General features: G+C 46.4%; 1 protein-coding gene across 1 annotated transcript in view; it reads left to right on the top strand.

Moving 5' to 3' along the window:
* The window catches only part of IMMP2L (inner mitochondrial membrane peptidase subunit 2), a 650,984-nt gene that overhangs the window by 452,316 nt on the left and 175,955 nt on the right, over positions 1–22,713 (top strand). The window contains exon 5 of the mRNA XM_066238932.1: positions 3,436–3,501. Within this exon, the coding sequence (XP_066095029.1) occupies positions 3,436–3,501 (66 nt within the window). The remainder of the gene's footprint in view (positions 1–3,435; positions 3,502–22,713) is intronic.

The raw sequence follows: 22,713 nt of genomic DNA, 5'->3' as shown, positions 1-22,713 counted from the left end.
AAATCGGCGATAATTTCCGTATCGCTTCTTCGTATTTCAAAGGAATGCATTCAGCAGCCTAATGATTAAAATATAGATTTTTGAGCAGTAATGGGATTAATGTTAATAATAATAGCTTCTTTTCATTTTGAATCATTTGATTAGATCTGAGTTTAATATTACATTAAAATTTATACATCTATTTAAGTAGTAATTCATAAGATTTTAATTATATAGATAACTCACTTTGCATATTCTACTTGGCTTTGTGATATTAGAATAGGGATTGTCTTAAAATTTGAAATCGTTTTCAGCCCTGGCTGGAGAGCTCGGTCTGTTGGTGAGTCCTCCCAGAGCCGACGGTTTCCGGTTCGGTCCCCGGTCAGGGCACCGGCAGGAGCAGCTCCACGTTCCCCGCTCTCTCTCTCTCTCTCTCTTTCTCCTCGCCTCTCTCTCAAGAAAGGAAAAAAAAATTATCAAAAATAAAAATAAAATATAAAATGGTTTTAAAGTATCTCAAAAGCTTAAAGATTGCGGGCTTAGCATATTGTTTTATGCTGATAAAGGTTGCTTTTCTTATGGTTTCATTAACGTTAATATTGCGTCAGTATTAGAGGGTGGAAACGCAGTGATTAGTTCCGGCCCCACCCCTGCCTGGGAGCGTGTCTTCTCGGGTAATGCCGCGGGACACACACAGTTGTCGACTGCTAAGGGGCTTCCCAGTCATCCAAACCAAAAAATGCGGGCAGGTGTTTATCACACACACAACTCCGCCCAGCACAGCCCTCCCCTTTGTGCTCTGCCCTTCCCGGCTGTTCCCAGGACAGCCGCACGCACGTGGCCTCTCTGTCACCACCTGTGTGAGGTCACGCTACACAGAAGAACCCCTTCTAGCTTGCATTTTCACCCTATTCATTCTGTTGATATTTCCATATCATTAAACATTCTTTTCTAACATCAGTTTTCATGGCTAGGAAATATTTTATTATGTGGGTTTATTATTTTACCAATCTATTCTTGTTGAATTATTTTTTTCTCTTTTTTTAAAAAAATTGACCATATCCACGTAGTTGAAATTTTACAGGACGTTCGTAATCATTTCATTAGGATAAATTCCAAAAAGTGTCATTGCTATGTTAAAAAGAATATACATCCTTGACATATTTATCAAAAGGCATGTTAGGTGACCACACACTTGATATTCAGATTATCCATGTTCCTGAACGCTCAACAACAAACTGTTTTATAATTATTATTGTCAATATAATAGGAAAACAGTACCCCATTGCTTTAATACACAATTCTTTAGTGATCCCTGAGGTTGAATATTATTTTATATGTTTCTGGTTATCTAAATAGAGAGATGTGGGAGAGAAATGTTCTGGAAGGCCCCTCACTGAAGACATGAATTGCATTATCTTGGGTGTGCCCTCACTCTAGCTATACATAAATGGCATTAACTTTATAGAAATAGAATGTTTGGTCTTTCAGTGAAGGGAACAATTCAATCAAACGCTCTGATCAAATTTTCTTTTAAAATAAAAAGGTAATTAATTTAGTGAAAGTTGTGAGACTCATTGTCTCAAATAGATGTGATTCCACGACTTCATTGTCTCTTGACAATACGATATAAAATACTAATTTTAGGCCTGACCTGTGGTGGTGTAGTGGATAAAGCGTCGACCTGGAAATGCTGAGGTTGCCGGTTTGAAACCCTGGGCTTGCCTGGTCAAGGCACATATGGGAGTTGATGCTTCCAGCTCCTCCTCCCTGTCTCTCTCTTCTCTCTCCTCTCTAAAATGAATTAAAAAAAAAAATTAAAATACTAATTTTATTGACACTTCCTGTTTCTTTTGACGAAGTATTACACTTTGAATATATTTACTCTTTTCAGCTTTTGTATATTTGCCTCTTTTTTCAAAAAAAATTTCATTTTAAATGTGACTTGAGCTAAACACATTTTTATCTATTCCCTTTTGTCAAATGCATATTAATGGATCATTTATGTGAGAAACAGGTCTGTTAAATCGAGAGACTTGAAATGCTATTGGCAGGAAGTAGGATGTATTAAGCTGGATTTACCCATTGCTGTGTAACAGATGACCCGGCCAACCTCTAGTAGCTTACAGCAAACACTTACTCTCTCACATGTTTTCTAAGGATCAGAGAGCCCAGAAGCAGCTGTAGTGGGTGGTCTGGCTTGGGGGTCTCTCTGAGGATGCAGGAAAGCCATGGGCCAGAGCTGTACCCCCAGCACTTGACTGGGGCTGAAGGATGTGCTTTCACGTCCCCCCCACGCGAGGGCTGGCAGACCTTGGTTCCTAGCTGGCTGTCGGTTGGTCGGTAGGGCTGCTGGGCACACACAGGGCTTCCCCCACAGTGAGAGATCCGAGAGACAGAGTGAGGGGGGGGGGGGACAGGAGGGACGGAGGCCAGAAGAGAGGGAGGAGGCATGCATTTAGAGCAAATGGTATTACTTTAAGGAATTATTTACCTTAAGCTATTGATCCCAGCTCAAAACAAACGATGTTTGGTATTCGTGCGGGGCGTCTCAGGACCGGTCCGTTTCTCTGCGCGCCAGCAGCCTTTGTGGTCAGCGCTCTGAAGCACACCGTCTCTACATCAGGGGTCCCCAAACTACGGCCCGCGGGCCCCTGAGGCCATCTATCCGGCCCCCGCTGCACCTCTGGAAGGGGCACCTCTTTCATTGGTGGTCAATGAAAGGAGCACATTGACCATCTCATTAGCCAAAAGCAGGCCCATAGTTCCCATTGAAATACTGGTCAGTTTGTTGATTTAAATTTACTTGTTTTTTATTTTAAATATTGTATTTGTTCCCGTTTTGTTTTTTTACTTTAAAATAAGATATGTGCAGTGTGCATAGGGATTTGTTCATAGTTTTTTTTTATAGTCCGGCCCTCCAGCGGTCTGAGGGACAATGAACTGGCCCCCTGTGTAAAAAGTTTGGGGACCCCTGCTCTACATGGTTGAGCCCAAATGGAGTTTGAGAGAATTTCCTCACTCTTTATTTTCTCCAAACGCTACCTCTCATCCTCAGGGTTCTCTGGAGGATTTAAATCAAACTCCTCTGCTTATTTTAAATGGAATGAAGGCCTTTCAGCATATTATCGTTTTAAAGAAATGCCTGATCACTATTTTTTTTAATCATCTCTGAATCCTCTTTCCTTCAAGTACTTCATAACGAAAATCTTCATCCCCCTTTATTTTGAGTCTTTGTGAAGTTCTAGCGTGACTCCTTCCCCTCCAGAGAACGACTCGGATAGCAGTAGCTCCCTCTCACGTGGGGCCTACGTAGGAGTAACGTCATGGACGCAAGAGTCATGATTCGATAATGCCTTTCAGAGAGCCGGTTCTGTTGTAGAATTTCTTCTTGTTTTCTTTAAAAATAACAAAACCCAGAAACACAGCTGATGGTGTAACCTCCTCTCATTCTAGGTCCCCCAAAAACCCAGGACAGAAGATCATCAAGAGGGTGATTGCCCTGGAAGGGGACATCGTCAAGTGAGTACTTTGTTGTTGTTTTATTTTGAGTTCGACTGAGCAATCAATATCCACATTTTTTTTTTGTTGTTGTTGTTGTTGGTTGCATTTTAAATCACATTTCAAAGAGGACCAAAGCTCTGGGGACGTATGTCAGACGAGACAGCAGACCCAGACCTTTCAGGATGTAAGACGGACACACCCTGGCCGGTCGGATGCTTTGAGCAAAGAGACCCAGGAGAAAGAGACACTAACTAATTCAACCGAAATTCACCGTGTTTTCTAAAGTGAGCATTAGGACGTTGCTTTTTCAGATATTAAAGTGAGCATGATCGTTTTCGATTGTTATGTGAAGGTCCATCTGAGGAACGTGTGAGGACATTTTATTGTTTTCAGAGGCAGATTCAGGAACCAAGGAGGAGGCTTTGTTATAACAGAGACGGGGGAGGGAGGGGGAGGCGGGAGGAGAAGTGGACCAGGCGCAGACTAGTAGCCCCAGACGAGGGCGTGGTGGCGGTCAGGCGTTTTAACAGCGTGCAGTCCAGTCTTCTTCACGCACTTGCGGATACGTGCGGGACAACGTACGTGATTCAACAAGGAAACTGATGCGCCCTGATCCACCCCGTGTTTTGGTTCTGACTCCAATTCAGTTCTAACCAGGGGTGGACTAGGTGGGAGTGTGGGAGTCCACATGCTCGGGGAACTGTATTCAGAAAGTGTTCCGATCCTGGGGTTTTCTTTGGTAGGTTTGCTTGTTTGTTTTGAAAAGGCTGGATCCCTGAGCATCTGCGTCAGTGACAGTGCAGACTGAGCCGTCTCCTTAGAAGGGACCTCGCTGGGTTTGGGAGCAGAGTCCAGGCTAGGACTTCTCCAAGAAGCTGCCCGCGCTCGCTGGGAGGCGCCAGGCCCCGGGCGTGGGCCTGTGAGGTCAAACGCTTTTCCCAGTAATCCCCACAGGTCGGGTGCCCTTTCCACCCTCGTGTCTCCTGCGTGTCCAGTGGATTCTTCCAGAGGCGTGAGGTCGCCACAGCCTGACCGCGGGGGCAGCGGACGGGGAACTGGGTGTTCTCTGCTCAACCAGACATTGAAGAGATTGATAAAAAATGTTTACAGTGCCTCTCTTCTCGCTATTTCTGTGTGTGCTTGTTTTGAAAAATAAATACGCTTTTCATTAAACCTATGTTCATCCTGCTAACATACAGGTGTATTGCAATTTTAGATGGCATCACTCAAGATTTACTTCTCCGTTTTAATGTCTAATAACGTAATGGTAAATGTTGGCACATACTATTCACGTAAACAAAACTGCTTTGAAACGCCAGTTATTTTTTAAATTGTAGAGGAGTCTCAGACCAAACCGTCTGAGGACGGGCTGCTGTGGAATGGGTGGCCACGATGTTCAGGTCAAAAAAAGCCTAAGCAAATATTCACAAATGTGAACCATACAAATCATATTCAACCGCCCCAGTGACAAGGACCTCATGCGGGCTCCGAATGAGAGTCAATGCTGTGGGATGTTTGTGTCTTTGGTAGAAATACGTTTTCGTTCCTACGGAGACAATACCTAAGGCTGCTGGGTGTCACGGCTAAGTAGAAGTGTAATTATGTTTTAAGAAACTACCACGTTGTTTGCAAAAGCGGCGGCGTCATCTCCCATTCCCCGGCGATGGACAGGGGTTCCGGTTTCTTGACCTCCGTGTGAGGAATGTTCTCCACGGCAGCCACGCTCACGGGGGGTGCAGCGGGACAGGACTGGGTTTTGCTCTGCGTTTCGCCGCGGGCCGGTAATGCTGAGCACCTTCCCGAGTGCCACCGGCCATGCCTCTGCCTCTGGGGTGGGGGGGGATGCAGTGCCGCACTTCCTGTCGGGCAGTTTATGTGTTGAGTTATAAAACCCCGCTGAGTTTGGTTATTTGAATACCGTAAGGCTTCCGGGCAGGACGGATGTCAGCGGATGGTGTGATGGTATGAAAGAACTCAGCTTGGTGTTTCCTGTAGGAGAAGCTTTGTAAATTTGCATAAATCCATTGCTTCCTGACAAGAGCCCGTCTCACCTTCTTGTGTCAGTAGGAGACTGCAGAGCGGTGCCTTTGGGAAGCCATTTCATAGCTACCCATGAAAACCCAGCACACGCGGTGAATATTTGGGAAACCGCCTGTGTGGGTGGGTGTGGTTCAGATCCCGTTCAAGATGTGAGTCAGCAAACCTAGAAAACATTATGCTAAATGAGAGAAGCCAGGGACAAAATACCACACTTCCTGTCACTCCTGTTATATGGAGTGTCCAGAGCTGGCCAGTCCTCTGAGACAGGCAGCAGGTCAGTGGTTCCCAGGGGCATGGAGGAGGGGAAGGGAGGGCACTGCTGGTGGGCACGGGGGTCTGTTCTTCCCTTAGGGTTTACGAAGAGATCCAGAATAAACGGTGGTGATTGTAGCACAGGTCTGGGCAGCTATTCAAACAATGAGTTGTGCATTTTAAACAGGTAGATTATATGTTATATGCATTGCATCTCAATATTTATTTAAAAACTATTTAAAAAATACAAAGAACCAGCCTGACCAGGTGTTGGTGCAGTGGACAGAGCGTCAGACTGGATGGGATGCAGAGGACCCAGGTTCGAAACCTCGAGGTCACCGACTTGAGCACGGGCTCATCTGGCTTGAGCAAGGCCTGAGCCCAAGGGCGCTGGCTTGAGCAAGGGGTCACTCGCTCTATTGTAGCCCCTCAGTCAAGGCACACATGAGAAAGCAATGAACAACTAAGTTGTCCCAACGAAGAATTGATGCTTCTCATCTCTTTCTCTCTCCCTTCCTGCCTATCTGTCCCTGTCTCTCTCACTAAAACAAACAAAGAAACAAACACCCAGTCAACAAAGCAGGCAGAAATGTCACCTAAGTAATCTTGCAGGGTTAGGAATGCCGAGAGACTCATTTCACATTTATAATCCCAAAGAGAACACAGCCTTGGTTCAGACGTGTCATTACTGGTCACCAGCCGCACAGTCCACGTGAGATGGCCCCACGCGGGCACATGGAAACTCCGTGACCTCAGCAGTCCTTCTGGAGACCTCTCTGAGTACGAGCCCGGACGGCTGCTTCCTCTGAAACGCACACTGCGGATTCCCAGGGAGAGGCTGTGCTGGAAAGAGAGTTAGTTAATGGGGCAGGGGTGCGGGGGAGGTGGGGTGCGGGGGAGGTGGGAGTGCAGGCGGGAAGGGAGGGTGCGGGGCGAGGGGGGGGGAGGAGGAAGGGAAATGGGGAGGAGACCAGGAGGGAGCGGCCTCCACCCACTGTCCTCGGGCTGCGCCACCCACACTCCGTGGTCCCAGTCCTGGTCGCTGACGCTGCAGCCCCCCGTCCCTTCTGTGTGTGGCCCCCTAGACCTCTGTCAGACAAAGGAAGTGTCAGGGCTCAAGACCTTCCTACTCTACACCTTTGAAAGTCAATTTGATAACTGATGAGCAAGAATATGTATTTTTTGGTATTCGGTGTTTTAGGAGAAAAGGTCCAGTTTTCTGCCTCTGACCCTTGGCCCCCAGTGGTCGCGAGGCTTCCTGAGCTTTACATGAATCACGGAACACGTTCCTATAGCAATTTTCTGACCGTGTTAAAAACATTGAGAAATAGTTAGATAATAAAATATTATTTACCGATGAGCTTACTTTTCTTCTTCTTCTTCTTCTTCTTTCTTCTTTCTTCTTCCTTCTTCCTTCTTCCTTCTTCCTTCTTCCTCCTCTTCTTCCTCCTCTTCTTCCTCCTCTTCTTCCTCCTCTTCTTCCTCCTCTTCTTCCTCCTCTTCTTCCTCCTCTTCCTTCCTTCCTTCCTTCCTTCCTTCCTTCCTTCCTTCCTTCCTTCCTTCCTTCCTCTTCTTCTTCCTTCCTCCTCCTTCTTCTTCTTCCTTCCTCCTCCTTCTTCTTCCTTCCTCCTTCTTCTTCTTCCTCCCTCCTTCCTCCTCCTCCTCCTTCTTTTTTTTTTCCCCGGTGATCTAGTTTTAAAAGTGCCAGAACATCTAAAAAACAGACTAAAAAGTACACTCCCTGTCTGCCCCCGGAGGCCGTCCATCTGTCGCTGCCCTAGCTTGTAGCAGGCGAGGAACTTGGGTCTCCGATGTGGGCTGGCTGGTCCCACTGTACCTGAGACAGTAACGGACCCCCGAGTAGGCAGGCTAAGCACTAAGATAGGTAACTAAAACAGACATTTTTTTTTTCTTGGAAAAACATCAATAATACGTAAAATGATCAAAGGAAAATGAAATCTGAGTTATTAGAACGTGGTTACACTCACTGTGGGTTTTCATGTCGAATGACACCTGCTTAGAGGGTAGAGAAGACACCATCATCTGCTTCAGAGGTTAAGCCCTTTCAAGGCTAATTAATCGGACCCTTAATTTACTGGTTTGTTAGTTAAACTCCTTTCAATTGAAACCCCCCTCTGGAAAAAAAACCTGGCTATGTAGTGAAATAGCATTTAAAGAGCACTTGTTCTGAAGACACCTGGGGAGGGTCACGCCTGCGTGTCCACCCCGCGGCCACCGCCCAGTGACCCCTTTTGTGTCGGTGCCCTTCTCTGGTCCCGTCCGCGGTGGCTAGGAAGGCCCTTCGCCTGGGACAGACCCTCTCGGAAGGGGCTGGAGGGTGAGGGAGGTGTGGCAGGCGAGCCCTCCCGGGTGGTGGCAGTTTGGTCTGCTGTCCTTTTGCTCAGCGTCACCCTTCGGAACCCCACGTTCAGTAAAAACTATAATCTGCTCTTCTTGGTAGCAGCTCTGACATTCCTCTCCGCAGAAGATGAACTTATTTATTTTTTTTAAGTTTCTCTCTCTCTCTCTTTATTATAGACATAACACAAGCTTGGGACATCCTTGTGTACGTACCTTTGTGCGCTTGTGTGTTTATTCTTGTAGAACAGGTATCTCGGAGTGGAAGTATTGAGTCCGCCAAGGTTGCCAGTGTTTTTAGTTCCAATATACACAGCCCAAGTGCCCTCCTGTGAGGGGGTTTGTAGAGTACCCTCTGACCAGCACTTCACAACACGCCCTTGTCAGAGGAGATCGACGTAAGGGTCACGTGCGATGGGGAAGTGGCGGACCTCACATTCAGAAGTCAGAGCATCGTCTCCCAAATGTTGAAATTAGTTTTGTGAGGGGATGGCGATCAGGTTTGTTTCACAGGATCAGTTCACTGACGGGATGACAAGTGGGCTTTAGGACCTACCACTTATTGAGCACTGGGTTAGACGCTGGGGGCACACGTGTGAACAAAAGACCGAAGGCCCCTGCCACCCTAGAGCTTCCGTTCTCCCGGCTGAACGCAGGCTATAAGCAGACACAATGTAACAACGTGTAATGCAACGTTCGGAGCTAGAAACGCTGTGAGGAAAAATAAACTAGGAAGGAACACAGGAGAGATGGTGGGGGTCTGGGACCGCTAATGTAGGGGGCGTGTTCACGGCAAACCTCTCTAATGAGAAAGTACTTGAATAGCCCCCCCCCAAGATAAGCATGGGGGCACGGAGTCACAGGCGTGTCTGAGGGAAGGGCTGCTCAGACCACGGGAACCTCCAGGGCAAGCCCGAGGTGGGCGCCTATTTAGTAAGTTGAAGGAATTACAAGATGCTAGCATGGTTGGACCTTACTGGGGAGGACCACTGAGGTAGGAGGTTAGGTCTAGGAGGTTTGCAGAGCCTTGTGGGCCAAAGTGAGGACTTCGGTATTTATGTTAGCGGGAGGGCAAGTCAGCGGAGGGTTTTGAGTCACAGAGTGGTAGGACCCGACGGGCAGTTTTCCTGGATTACGCCGTCTTCCGTGCAGAGCACAGACTTAGCGGGAGGCAGTGAGGCCACCTGGAAGAGGAGGCAGAGGTTGGAGTCAACCAGCTACAAGCCTAGGAAGCTCCGGAGGGACAAGGAAGGACCCCCTGGGGGTATCACAGGGAACATGACCCCACCGTTCAGATTCTGTGGATTTATAGCCTTCAGAACCATGAGACAATGCATTTCTGTTCTTTTCCACTGCACTGTCTGTGGTCCATTGCTATGGCTTCCCCACAAAATTAATATACCAAACAGTCAACAAAGCCACATTCACACATCTGCATGCATTTCCTTCATCCTGAACCTCAATTTCCCCCACCCAAATTATTTTCACATTTGTGCTTATACAGTGGTACCTTGAGATATGAATTTGATTCGTTCTGTAACTGAGTTCATAAGTCAGTCAACTCGTATATCAAACTGCCGATACTGGACCCGTGCGCCAACGCGCCAACTAGCGGCAGCTTCCCGAATCACAACTCGTATTTCAGAATTTCTCTTGGATCTCGAACAAAATTACGGACCAAGTCGCAGCTCGTATCTTAAAAAAATTGTATGTTGGTCTGTTCTTATCTCAAGGTACCACTGTATAAGCTTTTACAGATTGCTACTTTTACTTAAGGTTAATATAAATAATTCCCCTTGTCTTAAAAAAGTATAAAAACATGTTATGGCTGACTACATACCATGTATTTAATAGGTACATGCATATTATGGCTATTAGCTAATTTGTGTTGTTTACAGGTATCAGTATGTGAAGATCATCTTGTTATGAAAACACTTTTCTGGCCATTGAAAAAAAATCGAAGGGACATGATCTGAGCAAAGCGACTGGTCGGAGTACTTTTCTCTAAGAGAATCATATCTCCTTGTAAAGGTTAGGGTGTCCTTGTTTATAACATGAATGCTGATACTTTGATTTGTTATTTTCAGAGTGACTCATGAAAGTAGTCATATTATTCATAATCACAGTCACTATGATTATATTGACAGAGTGAAAAGTAGACTTGTTGAAGCATTTGTTCAAAGAATTTGGCCAATTGATCTTAAGACTGTAAAAGAGGAGAACTTTTTGGAGCTCTGACATTTCTGTCTTTGGGTCATCATCGATGGACAGCAGTGTGGTGATTGCAGGGGAAGGCGTGGGGGGCGGAGAAGTGGTGACGGACAAAGGCTTGACTGGGGGGGGCGGTGGACACACAACACGGTGTACAGAGACGTGTTATAGAATCAGGCACCTGAAACCTGTCTCATTACATTTAACCAGTGTCACACCAATAAATCCAATTTTAAAAAATAAATGAAGACAAAAACATCCTAAGGCAGTTGCTTGGTTCTCTGGACAGGTTAGCTAGGAATGCATTCATTTTCATCATGTTAACCCAAATATGTGTGCTTATCTATAACAGGGACAGTAATAACCAATGTCACTCCAATAAATTCAATTAAAAAAAAAAAAGTAAGCCGGGATAAAGATTGGAGAAAAAAAAAAAAAAGTACTGAAAATGATATCTCTACAGATCTATTAATTAGCTCCACCAAAATGTTTTTCATTGTCATATGCTCTTTCTTATTAATTTGTTACAACTCAGACATAGGGAAGCGGTGGTTGAGAGAAGGACAGAGAATGCAGGGTCCCGAAGCGCAGCTAGCTGTCAGGAGCAATGGGTCACAGTTGACATGTCTCAGGCATGACCACTTTATCAGCGGGCCGCTTGTGCTTCTGCTTCTCGGCCATTGTCAGCCGGTCGTGAAGGGAGCCTCTTACACACCCTGCAGACACCGGGACCCGGGGCCCCATGTAGTGAGCGGCCAGAATGAAGAGACCGAATAGCCTTTCTGGTCCCTGGGGAACAGGGTCACCCCAGAACACTGTGCCTTAAAGAGGACTCGTGGAACAGCGGAAAGGGAAGATCTTAATAATCAATAGAAACCGGCCTGCCCAGACACACTGCTACAAATGGTCGCCCTACCAAGGGATATAATCTACTTGATAAATCACTTCACATAGTTTGATTTTGGGTAGACCATGACCCTCCCTCATTCAGGAGAATTCCAAGAAGGAAGAGATCGTAGCAAACAGACTCAGTTCCCACTCGGGAGGGGTCAGGTCCCTGAAAATCAGTGCTGGGGAGGGGCGTGCCCTGCTCACCACAGAGCTGTCCTCAGACTGGGGAGCACTCGGTCTGACGAGTATAGATACTGCAGAGTGGTCTCGGGTAGGGGGTCCTGAGACTTCTCTCCCTGTAAAATACCTCAGTGGTAGTCCTTCCATTCTAGGGACTCTGATCCAAAATGTCAAAACACCCTAATTTATGAAAGATAACTTCTGGGATTCATGAAAACAAAATCCATTGACTCACTGGAAATGAAACATTTTACAGCTTGTTGTTTTCTAAATTTCCGCTATTGGAGATGCGGAAATCAATACCAGCCTATCACAGATGTTTAATTCACATTATGTTCTAGCAAATGATGAAGCTTTATAGGAAGAAAAACAAAACCAAATTGAGTTTTTCCCGGTCTAACTAAAAATGATGCTGTTTAATAACTTCTTTTCCTGGCGTTGGTGCGGTAACTTTCGGTAGCTTTGAACGGAGGAGCCCAATGTGTCCATATGGCGGTTTTTTGAAGACTGTACGTTGACTTGACCGTACCTAGGCGTTTTGGAAGGCCAGAAATTAGGAATGCATGCTGTCCTAAGTGGAAGGACAGAATGAAAAGGAAACTTGAAAAAATAATTGTGTTCAGGACCTTGAAAAAGATGGATGTGCAGAATAGTGTATACCATAGAGAATGAGGAGAACTGGGTAGGCAGTTGCTTTTGAGGACCTGAGGGTGTTTATACACTGGGCCATGGCTGGTGGGAACTTGAACAGCAGAAATCTCTGAGGCCTTTTAGAAAGCCTGGTTCAGCTTGCACCCTGAATTTCTCCAAATCAAATCGGCACGGCAGTGAAGTTAAATGCCCCAGGGTCTGTCCAGTGGTCTGGTTACCACTAAATTAGAAGCATTTGGGGACAAGCATCAGTTTCCCTCTGATGACTACCAGGAGAATTATTATCACCTGGACCTCCTTACCTTCTTGCTAAAGAGTGGTAATGCTTTTTACTGAAAAATTGTAGATTGGAAGGGAACCCATGCCTTTTGGGAAGAATTTCTTGCTTTTATGAGGTGCCTATTGCTCACACTACGGCTGTCTCAACAAATAAAAATGGAATTTCTAATAAACACCGTCTGCTTAGCAATAGATATCTTTGACTAAACATCCGTGAGACAGTCACCTTGAGTTTATATATAGAAATGTTCATCTTGATTTTTTCTTTAAAGCCCAAATTATTTCTGTAATAAATCAGGTGACGTAGCGAGATTTCCAGGGGCCCTGCAACAAGCATACGGTGTATGCTTTAATTTAGGAGATGTGGCAGTTGCTGGAAGCGACCTGGCCACTGAGATTGAATTGCTCTTTCCCATAAATGGTGACGTCTATTATTGTGGTGCTCACCCCTCCCCCTCCAGTGGTTTCTCTGCTTTTGTTTTCTACCTTAGTTTCTCTGTCTAACTGAGTAGGTTTCTTCTTCAGACAGGCGAATCTTCCACAGGTATTCACTTGGTGTGGGGCAGAGATCACGCGCGCCAGCTATGAACTGAGACTGCCCCGATTCGGATCCCAGCTTTGCCGTGTAGTGGATTCCTTTACCGGACTACTGATTTCTCTAAACTTAATTTTCCTCACTTGTAAAACGGCAGGTAATAATAGCCCACGCTCCATAGAGTTTTCTTGAGAATTACACGAGATAATGGATATAATTTTGTTAGCACAGTCTCTAGCATATAAGTATGATTCCAATAAATGACAGATACTATTACCGGTAGTCATCACGATTTAAGTCATTCTTTATGGAGTGCCTCGGGTACGTATTGCATGCTGGACACGGTGCTGGATCCTGAGATTACAAACACTAAAAGCCATAGATAGTTCTCGTCTTCTGAAGCGTACCGGCTGGGGGGGGGGGCAGGGGGGCACACAGCAGAGGTCACAAAGACATGCAGTGCCACATGGAAACGGCCCCCGTGGGGGTGTACCAACGGTCCCAGAGCTCAGGAAGAGCGTCTGGTCACCCGATGGGACGAGGGCCATGTTGGAGACAACTTCCAAGGTTAAAGTTCAAGACGAGAAGGACATCAGGGCATCTGCAGCCTCCCCCTGCGTCACACACGTGGGGCTTAAATCACTTCACATAATTTAAACTCAAACAGCGCAGGAGCACGTGAAATAAAAAGGAGAGATCCCCGGAGCCCAACTGGTACTCATTCCTTCTAACGAATGTGTGTCGTCGCAGGAGAGTGAGAGGTTTAGAAAAATATTTATCTAATGGCAGCTTTTGTTTTTCTGTAAATATCCCATAAAGAAAAAAAAATATCCCTGAGATAGAGCGATAAGGATTTATGTTTCCCAATGTGTATGTTATGCAGGTATGACTTAAATGAGTATCCTCGGTAGGTCTTCAAAAACAGCAATTCCAGAACTGCTTCTGTAGGACCTCAGTACTAAGTAATAGTCCGAGGGATAGCATACACGAAGACGCCCTGGACGTACTATTGGGTAGCCACGGGACCTCCTCGACTCCAGCGTCGATAGGGAATGAAAGGCAAGAATTTGCACATTAAACCAATGTCCGCCCTGGCCGGTTGGCTCAGCGGTAGAGCGTCGGCCTAGCGTGCGGAGGACCCGGGTTCGATTCCTGGCCAGGGCACACAGGAGAAGCGCCCATTTGCTTCTCCACCCCTCCGACGCGCCTTCCTCTCTGTCTCTCTCTTCCCCTCCCGCAGCCAAGGCTCCATTGGAGCAAAAATGGCCCAGGCGCTGGGGATGGCTCTGTGGCCTCTGCCTCAGGCGCTAGAGTGGCTCTGGTCGCAACATGGCGACACCCAGGATGGGCAGAGCATCGCCCCCTGGTGGGCAGAGCGTGGCCCCATGGTGGGCGTGCCGGGTGGATCCCGGTGGGGCGCATGTGGGAGTCTGTCTGACTGTCTCTCCCTGTTTCCAGCTTCAGAAAAATGCAAAAGAAAATGCAAAAAAAACCAAAAACAAAACAATGTCCGCGTTGTTCGGTGTTTGTCTGTGAAACCCACTGTATCCGAAAGGAAGTGTTAGAACCTCCCTGTCCCCTCTAGGCAGCCCATGGACTGAAATAACTGGGCGCCTCAGGTGGGAAACCCATGGTCTCAGCTAAATTAGGGGAAAAATCTCGGAGACAGGCGATGTCGCAGGACGCTCTGACCTGGCCGCGTGGTCCACCCGTCCTTGCTCCTCCCTGAAAGGTCGTTTTTTCTGTTTGTAACTCTGATGCCTTTGACTAAGCTCCATCTCTCTGTTCTCGGCCGGCTTAGGGACTGCGCACTTCAGTTCTGCGCCAGCCTCAGTCCACGCAGACCCTGTGAAGTGCTCCTTTGGAGTCTGTTTCCAGCCGGAACACATCACATGTGGAGCTAGCTGGCTGGTGTGTGAGCCTTTTTTTATTTTTTATTTTGCTGCTGCCTTTAATTATGTTTCTTGGCAATGTAACTTTGTGAAGTTGTGAACTCCCAAGTAAAACTATAGAGAAATGCTACCTTCTGACACTCCTTTGAACTAACTATTGATTATTTTATTTCATTTTTTTCACCGCTCACAGGAATGTTAAGTCTGTCAAATATTTTGAAAAGACGTGTAAGTATAATTATCGCAGTAGGAAGCTAAAAAATTGTCTTAAAATACCTTCTTAACTATGCTTAAGAAGCATGCCAGAAAGATTCAAGAATATTTCTGCCTGGATAATTACTTAATAATTAATGAACATATTTCTGTGCAATTTCAGTTGACCTTGTTTAAACATAAAAGTTGACCACGCTTTCTCTTTTAAAGTGTTTGGAGGAAGAATTTCATGCAGGGAACAGATGTGTTTAAAGTATTGATTTAATTATTTGTGGATGCTCTTACATTTTTATGAACATTTTTGCACCAAGATTTTTTTATAAGTCTAAGGCAGGGGTCCCCAAACTTTTTACACAGGGGGCCAAGTTCACTGTCCCTCAGACCGTTGGGACTATAAAAAAAAACTATGAAAAAATCCCTATGCACACTGCACATATCTTACTTTAAAGTAAAAAAACAAAACGGGAACAAATACAATATTTAAAATAAAAAACAAGTAAATTTAAATCAACAAACTGACCAGTATTTCAATGGGAACTATGGGCCTGCTTTTGGCTAATGAGATGGTCAATGTGCTCCTTTCATTGACCACCAATGAAAGAGGTGCCCTTCCGGAAGTGCAGCGGGGGCCGGATAAATGGCCTCAGGGGGCCGCATGTGGCCTGCGGGCCGTAGTTTGGGGACCCCTGGTCTAAGGGAAGTGAGGGTCGCATGATATCATAGAAAGACTGTTACTCTTGGAGTAAGATGATAAGAGATTTAGTGCTGGCTCTGGTCTTTACAAGCTGTGTGGCCTTGGGACAGTTATTGACCACTCTGAGTTTTCTTTGTCTTCTTGGTACACTTTAGCACACCGTCCAAGTCTAATAGTGCATGACTATTTTTCTGTGGGAAGTAATGGCTATCACTTGATCTGCACAGAGCTTACCAAGGACTTCGCAGAATGCCTTGCCCACTGTAGAGATTATTGATAGGTTCTGGTTCTTGGTGACATAATTTGGTTATACTGCTAGGGTAAGACACGGGTCCATATTGTATGAACCCTGAAGTCGGGAAGTAAAACCCTTTTAAAACTTTCCATGCAAGTACTCAAATGTGGCTTCAATCTTTGGGCTGCTGACCTGCTCCCTCCTGCACTGTTACCTGTTGCAAGATACTCCACTCCCGGCTCCTTCTGATGCTTGCGCCTTATTATTATGTCCGCAGCAGGGGCCGGTCAGCGTGATCTGTAAAAGGCTGATGATGATAATAATGTTAGATTTGCAGGTTGTGGTGCCTCTGTCCGAAGTCCTTAATTCTGATGCGATAGCCTGGAAGCGACCTTAAGTGAATGTTGCAACACAACTTTATTTCAAAAATAGATGTTGGGACTAGATTTGGCAGATGGTCCTTAGTTTGTCAGTCCTCGGTCTGTATTATCTACTTTTATTCCCTTAAGTTGGAAATCAGTAGAAAATACAAAACTTATTTTTCATCCCAGCTGGGGTTCTTTGGTTACATCTTGCTTGAGACGGAGGGCCCCGGGGGAGGGAACCCTGAGCTGTTGCTCTAAGTGGGATGTCTGCTGAGCTGATAGAAGCCACATGGGGATATCCGGTCTGCCAAGATGTCCATCCTGGGCTGGATCAGGAAAGGGCTGTTCCACTCTTCAGAGCGTGCTCACTGGGAGCCGCCCGACAGTGCCCATAAAGAGTAAGATAAATTTCATTGCCTAAATAGTTTCATCTTAATACAAAAAGAATAGCCTGGCTCTTGGGAGAGTATTCAGAATACCACCCTATGCTATTTGTAGCTCTTCTTATAAACCAGACATTAGAACTTTAATGATCTCTTAGCTGTTATTTTTTTTTTTAGCTGAAACACCTGTGCTGGACCCAAGCGATAGTAAAGAGAAGTTGCTAATACCCTAGGGCCCTGGTCGGCAAACCATGGCTCACAAGCCACATGAGGCTCTTTGATCCCTTGAGTGTGGCTCTTCCACAAAATACCACGTGTGGGCGCTACCTCGATAAGGAATAGTTTAAGTTTAAAACATTGGGCTCTCAAAAGAAATTTCAATCGTTGTACTGTTGATATTTGGCTCTGCTGACTAATGAGTGTGCCGACCACTGTCCTAGGGGAACTATTTTTTTTTTAAAGTAATTTAGTTCCTCGATTCAGTCATTGCGTTATGGAAGATATTCACATGCAGTCTAACTTAGGATGACAGCTACCTGGGTACAGAGTAACATCAGAGCTACCTGGGTACAGAGTAACATCAGAGCTACCTGGGTACAGAGTAACATCAGAGCTACCTGGGTACAGAGTAACATCAGAGCTACCTGGGTACATAGTAACATCAGAGGCACCAGCAGTAATTACTCCCATACTTCAGATGTCGATTTCGAAGCTGAAGTCTGCGCTGGCAGTCTTGCAAAATTGGAGAACGTTTGTTGACAACAATATTAATTGTCAATTGTTCCTTAAAAAAAAAAATGTCATCGTGCTTTTTTTTCCCCCTGCAAAGTAATCAGGCATGAGATTCTAAGTGGTTCGTGCTGGGGGGACTAATAAGTCTCTGAAATTGATCATCCTTGTGAAGCAAATCAGAATGGGAGTGAAAATAGTTAATAATTTTCATTAAAAGGGGCTGACCATCGTTGGTGGGTTTTTGTTTTTTTTTTCTAAGGAGCACATGGTGTGATGGAAGTGGTCTATCTGGGGTGTGAGGAGTAGCAGGTGATTAACTCCAGGCTTTCGCAACTGGACACCTGGGAACCAAGGAGATCTTCCACTCTGCTTATTGCACAAATAAATTCTCCCTGACCATGACGGGACGCTGGTTTTAATCTGCAGCCGGAGCGGACGGGGGTCAACACTTGTCCCTCGCTGCTGCCCCTCTAGGTGTATTGATAGTTCCAAGGCACGCTTCTGGCGTCTGGATTTCAATTTTACATACATCAAACAGTGAATGGCTCTTTCATCTTCTACTCTACCACCAAGAGGAGTGAGCAATACAGACCGGAAGGGAATTTAGTAGGATGGAAAGCCGAGCTGAAAGATTTTTCTATTTGAGGTGGAAGTGGAATAAGAAGTAAGTTTTACAAAAGCCTGGAATTTGATAATAGAAGAAGGAAGGAAGGAAGGAAGGAAGGAAGGAAGGAAGGAAGGAAGGAAGGAAGGAAGGAAGGGATTAGAACTTAGCATGTGTATGGGGAAGTAAGGTGACCTTTAATGGATTTCTGGGGCTGTCTTTTGGGGGCTATGTAAATCACAGCTGATTGTATATCTGATACAACTGTCATTAAAATCAAGAAAAGGCTCCCTGCATGATGGAAATTGAAACGACTCCTAACTTGATAATGTTTCTGAACTCTAATAATCTCACAGGACTTTCAAAAAATAATGCTTTAAAAAAAAAAAAGAATTAAAACTTGCAACATCCTTCATAATAAACTGAAGGAAATCAAGGAAGATGTGATCATGGAACCTGTAGGAAAATTTCACTTTCTACGTTTCCAGCTACGTGTGGAGATGTCACTGTGCCGAGCCAGCAATGAGTGTGGACGTGATTTTAGTCGGTGCTTATGTGGAAGGCGAAAAGAAGTATTTCAAGTATTTCTTATTCTGGCTTTCACTGATGTTATTTCCATTGCTAATCTGATTAACATATTATATCTTGATTAACCTCTTATTTCCTTTCCCAAGGGTCTGTCTATTCCAGAATTGTCCATACAAAAATGGTACTGTTTTCTTCTTTGTTTGAATATACTATGTGTGTTAAGTCTGTCAGTGTAAGAGAAGCCCAAACCTTGTAGAGAATTTTTATGAGTTTGTTTGAGCCGAACTGACGACCATTGCCAGGAAGCAAAAATCTCTAGGGATTGAGAAAATGCCCCAGGGAATGGCCGTTTTTACCGCTTACTTTATACGTTACAATCCGAGGGGGAGGGAAAGGGGGCAGCTTGAAACCCACTGGTGATAAGACGTGGGAGGCGGGAGAACGGGAGATGGGAAATCTCTGGGATTGAGTAAAAAGCACAGCTACATACTTCTTTTCCGTTTGTGGATACTGGGTAGTTAACAGTCAACAATTACCGAACACAACAACAGCAACCGCGAGGGGCTTTCTGGTCTCGGCTCTGGCGCACCCAGGAGTCCAGGGGGAAGAGGAAATTATGCTGACATTCCAAAGGTCTGTTATCCTAGATCGAAATGGCGGTAGGCAGGCTCGGCTACGGCGAACACTGACCTCTGTTAGGGAAGATTCCGGCCGAGGGCACGCCCACCTGCCAAGCCTGGCTTTTCGTTAGAAAGTTTTCATTTCAGACCATCCTAGGTGGCTACTTCCGGTCTCCGCCCTTATGAGACCACGGAGCGGGCCTCCCCTTGCTGCGCTGGACGCGAGGGTCTCTTACAGAGTCACGGAGAAAGCATCGTCCAGGGCGCCCACGCAGAGGGGCGAGTCTTCCTCGGCAGGATTTATTTGGGTTGAAATCGGCGGCTGCCCGTAGGTTACAGGCGTCTCATTTCCATCCACCCGGCCAAGGAGAACGTCCAGCCCTGTCTTCACTAAGCCCAGACCAAAGGCCAGAGTCCAGACCCTCCGTGCCTCGGTTCAGCCCAGTTAGTCCTCGTCTGGCGAGCATGCTCTGGGGTCCTGGCTGTGTCCAGGCGTGGAGTCCACCCAGGCGCCGGCAGCGGGTAGGCCCTTGTGGTTTTTTATTCACTTTACATTTTTTTTATTCAATCCCAGAGAATTCCCCTCTCCGCTTTCTCCCGCTCCCCTAATCTATCACCAGTGGGTTCCATATAACCCTTGACGCTTCATCCTTTGATTGTAATGTATACAATAAGGTGCAAAATGGCCATTTTCTGGAGCATTTTCTCATTCCGTTGCAATTCTGTTTTTTTCCTGACAATTGTCCTCAGTTTGGCTCAAATAAACTCATAAAAATTCTCCACAGGTTTAAACGTTTCTTAGGTTGACAGTTTCATTCTCATAAATTATTCAAGGAAATAAGTTTTTTTTTTTTTTCTTAGTCGCTTAATCTAATTTCATTGGCTAAGGACCCATGAAATAGGGCTTTAGAAATTGAATGATTTGATATCATTTTTATCCATTTATCTGCTGTGAGTTAATGTTGTCAGTTGTCAGTGCAAATCCACGGATGCCACAAATGCAGAGCACCGGTAGCTCACTGTAGAGCCTGCGACGTGTTTCTCTCCGTGACGTAAAGTGAGAAGAACCTGTGAGGTATGTTATTGTAGAAGACCGTGTAACATGTCTGTGGATGCTCCGTGGGCAACACAGCCACGGGGCGGGGAGCCTCGTTCTATAGTTGGGATTTCTCACGGTGTGATCTCCGGGCCTTAACCTCTATCCCCCGGGAACTTTCTAGAAATGCAGATTCTCGACTCTCATTTTCGCCATACTGAACCAGGAGCTCCTGGGCTGAGACCAGCGATCCCAGTCTTTATGAGCCCTCCCGTGGTTCTGATGCATGTGGACATGTGAGAAGATGTCCCAGCTGTCACCAAGTCACTTGGACCTTGTAGTGAGCGGTCTAGGGTTTAGACTTGGGGCCAACCGGGTGTAACAAGACGCCTCCTTCCCACGAGACAGACGTCACATTTTAAATCACAAATCTCAACGTCTTTATCGTGCTGGGTGCCACCCCCTCTCTGCCTCTGCTTACACTCCCGATGTTGGGACTTTTCTGTGGAAATGTTGGTGGGGAAACACGCAAGAGCCATGTCGCCTCCCCCTGTCCCCTGTGGGTCCTTGAATGGCAGTGTCCGATCCTGAGCCTGACTACTGCTTCCGCCCCAAACATTGCTAGGAGTTCCCTCCCACTGTCTTTGTCACCTCAGCCCTCCCCGAGAGCTCGCCACCACTAGGAAAATTGAAAGCAGCTCAGAATAAATTTGAGGACCCTTGGACAGAATGATTTCGTACATGGCCCGGGCTCTTCGATTCCATATTAGTCATTGATTCGGTAGAGTAGAGGGAAGCGGTCAGTGCCTACATTTTTTAGAAGGATTAGTACCCTCCCCTCCCTTCCCCTCCCCTCCTCTCCCCTTCCCTCCCCTTCCCTCCTCCCCTCCCCTCCTCTTCTCTTGTAGTCTCTCCTTCTTCCTCTTCCTCTTCTTCCTGCTATTCTTCCTCCTCTCGCTCCTCCTTCTTCTCTCTTTCACATATGTATATGCACATATACATATTATATGTATAGATATGTACATACATATGCACACAAATATATATGAGATATGTGGTCTGTAGATACGTGTGTGCAGAACAAAGGTTCGGTTTGGCCTCTCTCTTTCAAACCTCCTGTGTCTGAGATGAGACCCTTTGGGGTCCCATTGTCCTGTGCTTCCCCTGTCCTGACACTCACAGCTGTCACGGTCATCCTCCCTCTCCTGGCCACACCCGTGCCCATGCACCACACTCCCTGTGGGCCAGGGACACGGGCTGTTCTGTGCATGCTCGTGTTTCATCTCGGGCGTGGCGGGCCCTTCTCCATCCGCATCCATTCAACAGCATCCTGTGTCCTCACCCTGACGGACATCACCGCCCTCCTCTCGGTATCCATAGCGCATTATTGGTCCTGCGGGTGTCAGGTCACCTAACTGGAGTGGGGCTGGCCGAGCAGGTGTCCCGGAGCTCCCCGGAGCCACGGACAGCCCCACGTTTCTGGGGCCCAGTGACTAGCACAGCCCTGCTCACGCAGCCCAGCCTACAGAGAGCCTGCTCAGTACGTGTGTGTCCAGGGTGGCGACTGCAGAAAGCTCCGTGCAATATTTATAAAGCTCCACTCCTGAGCGCCACTCTGTGAAGAGGTTCTGTTTATTCTGGAAATAGTTCAGCCCAGACCAATTAGTATCAATCCCCACTTCTTATCTTTAAAAATGTAAACTGTCTAATTGGCTGAACATCAGCGTTTCATGTTGCGGAAGGTTCAGAAAAACAAGCGGTGGAGAATGCGCATCCCAGCCATCTGTTTCCTTTGCTCTCCCGGCAGAAAGACGCTGCTGGGACCGTCCCTGCCGAGCAGAGGCGATGAGGATGTGCCTCTTTGTCGAAAAAGCCTAACTTCTTCTGTGATAATAAACTGTCCCCAAGGACCAAAGGTTGCCCGTAACGGAGGAGTGAGCTTCACTCTGTGGCGTGCTGGCTGTGGGTTACACGAGTCTCGCCTCCACGTTTTGTTCCCTCGAGGACTCAGGCCTCGGGGTATTCAGAGTCACCGGGGACATGGAAAGCCAGCATGGGGCTTTGATTTGGAAGAAGCGCATAGAATGCCCACTCACTTGTCATTGGCCAAGACAAGTCACATGGCCAAGAAGTGTATACCAAATAGGAAGGGTATGTGCAAACCTCCCTCATGGGGAGGAAGCGCACATTTTCAACAAAAGTACACTTTGCCGATGTCTCTTTGACACTCCTTCTCGTGCAATGGGATTGCTTTCGGCTCTTGCCTCAGGATGCCTATCCCACACACGTTAATTGAGCATGTACCGCAAACAGAGCACAGTGGTGGTGGTGTTGGGGGCGAGGGGTGTGAAGTTGACAACACTCTTTCTGGGAGCTGATGAGTAGAAGGGCCTGGGAATGCAGATGACCGCCCCCTCCCTGCGCGGTGGTCAGCTTGCTTTGCTGGAGAGAAAGCTGGAGTGGGGAGAGCGGGAAGCTTAAACGGATTCGATGGCACTTGACTGCATTTTGTTATTTTTTTTTTGTATTTT

The sequence above is a fragment of the Saccopteryx bilineata genome, chromosome 7, assembly GCF_036850765.1.
Source record: "Saccopteryx bilineata isolate mSacBil1 chromosome 7, mSacBil1_pri_phased_curated, whole genome shotgun sequence".
NCBI lineage: Eukaryota > Metazoa > Chordata > Mammalia > Chiroptera > Emballonuridae > Saccopteryx > Saccopteryx bilineata.
Note: the sequence above shows the minus strand (reverse complement) of the source record. Positions and strands in the feature narration are given on the sequence as shown.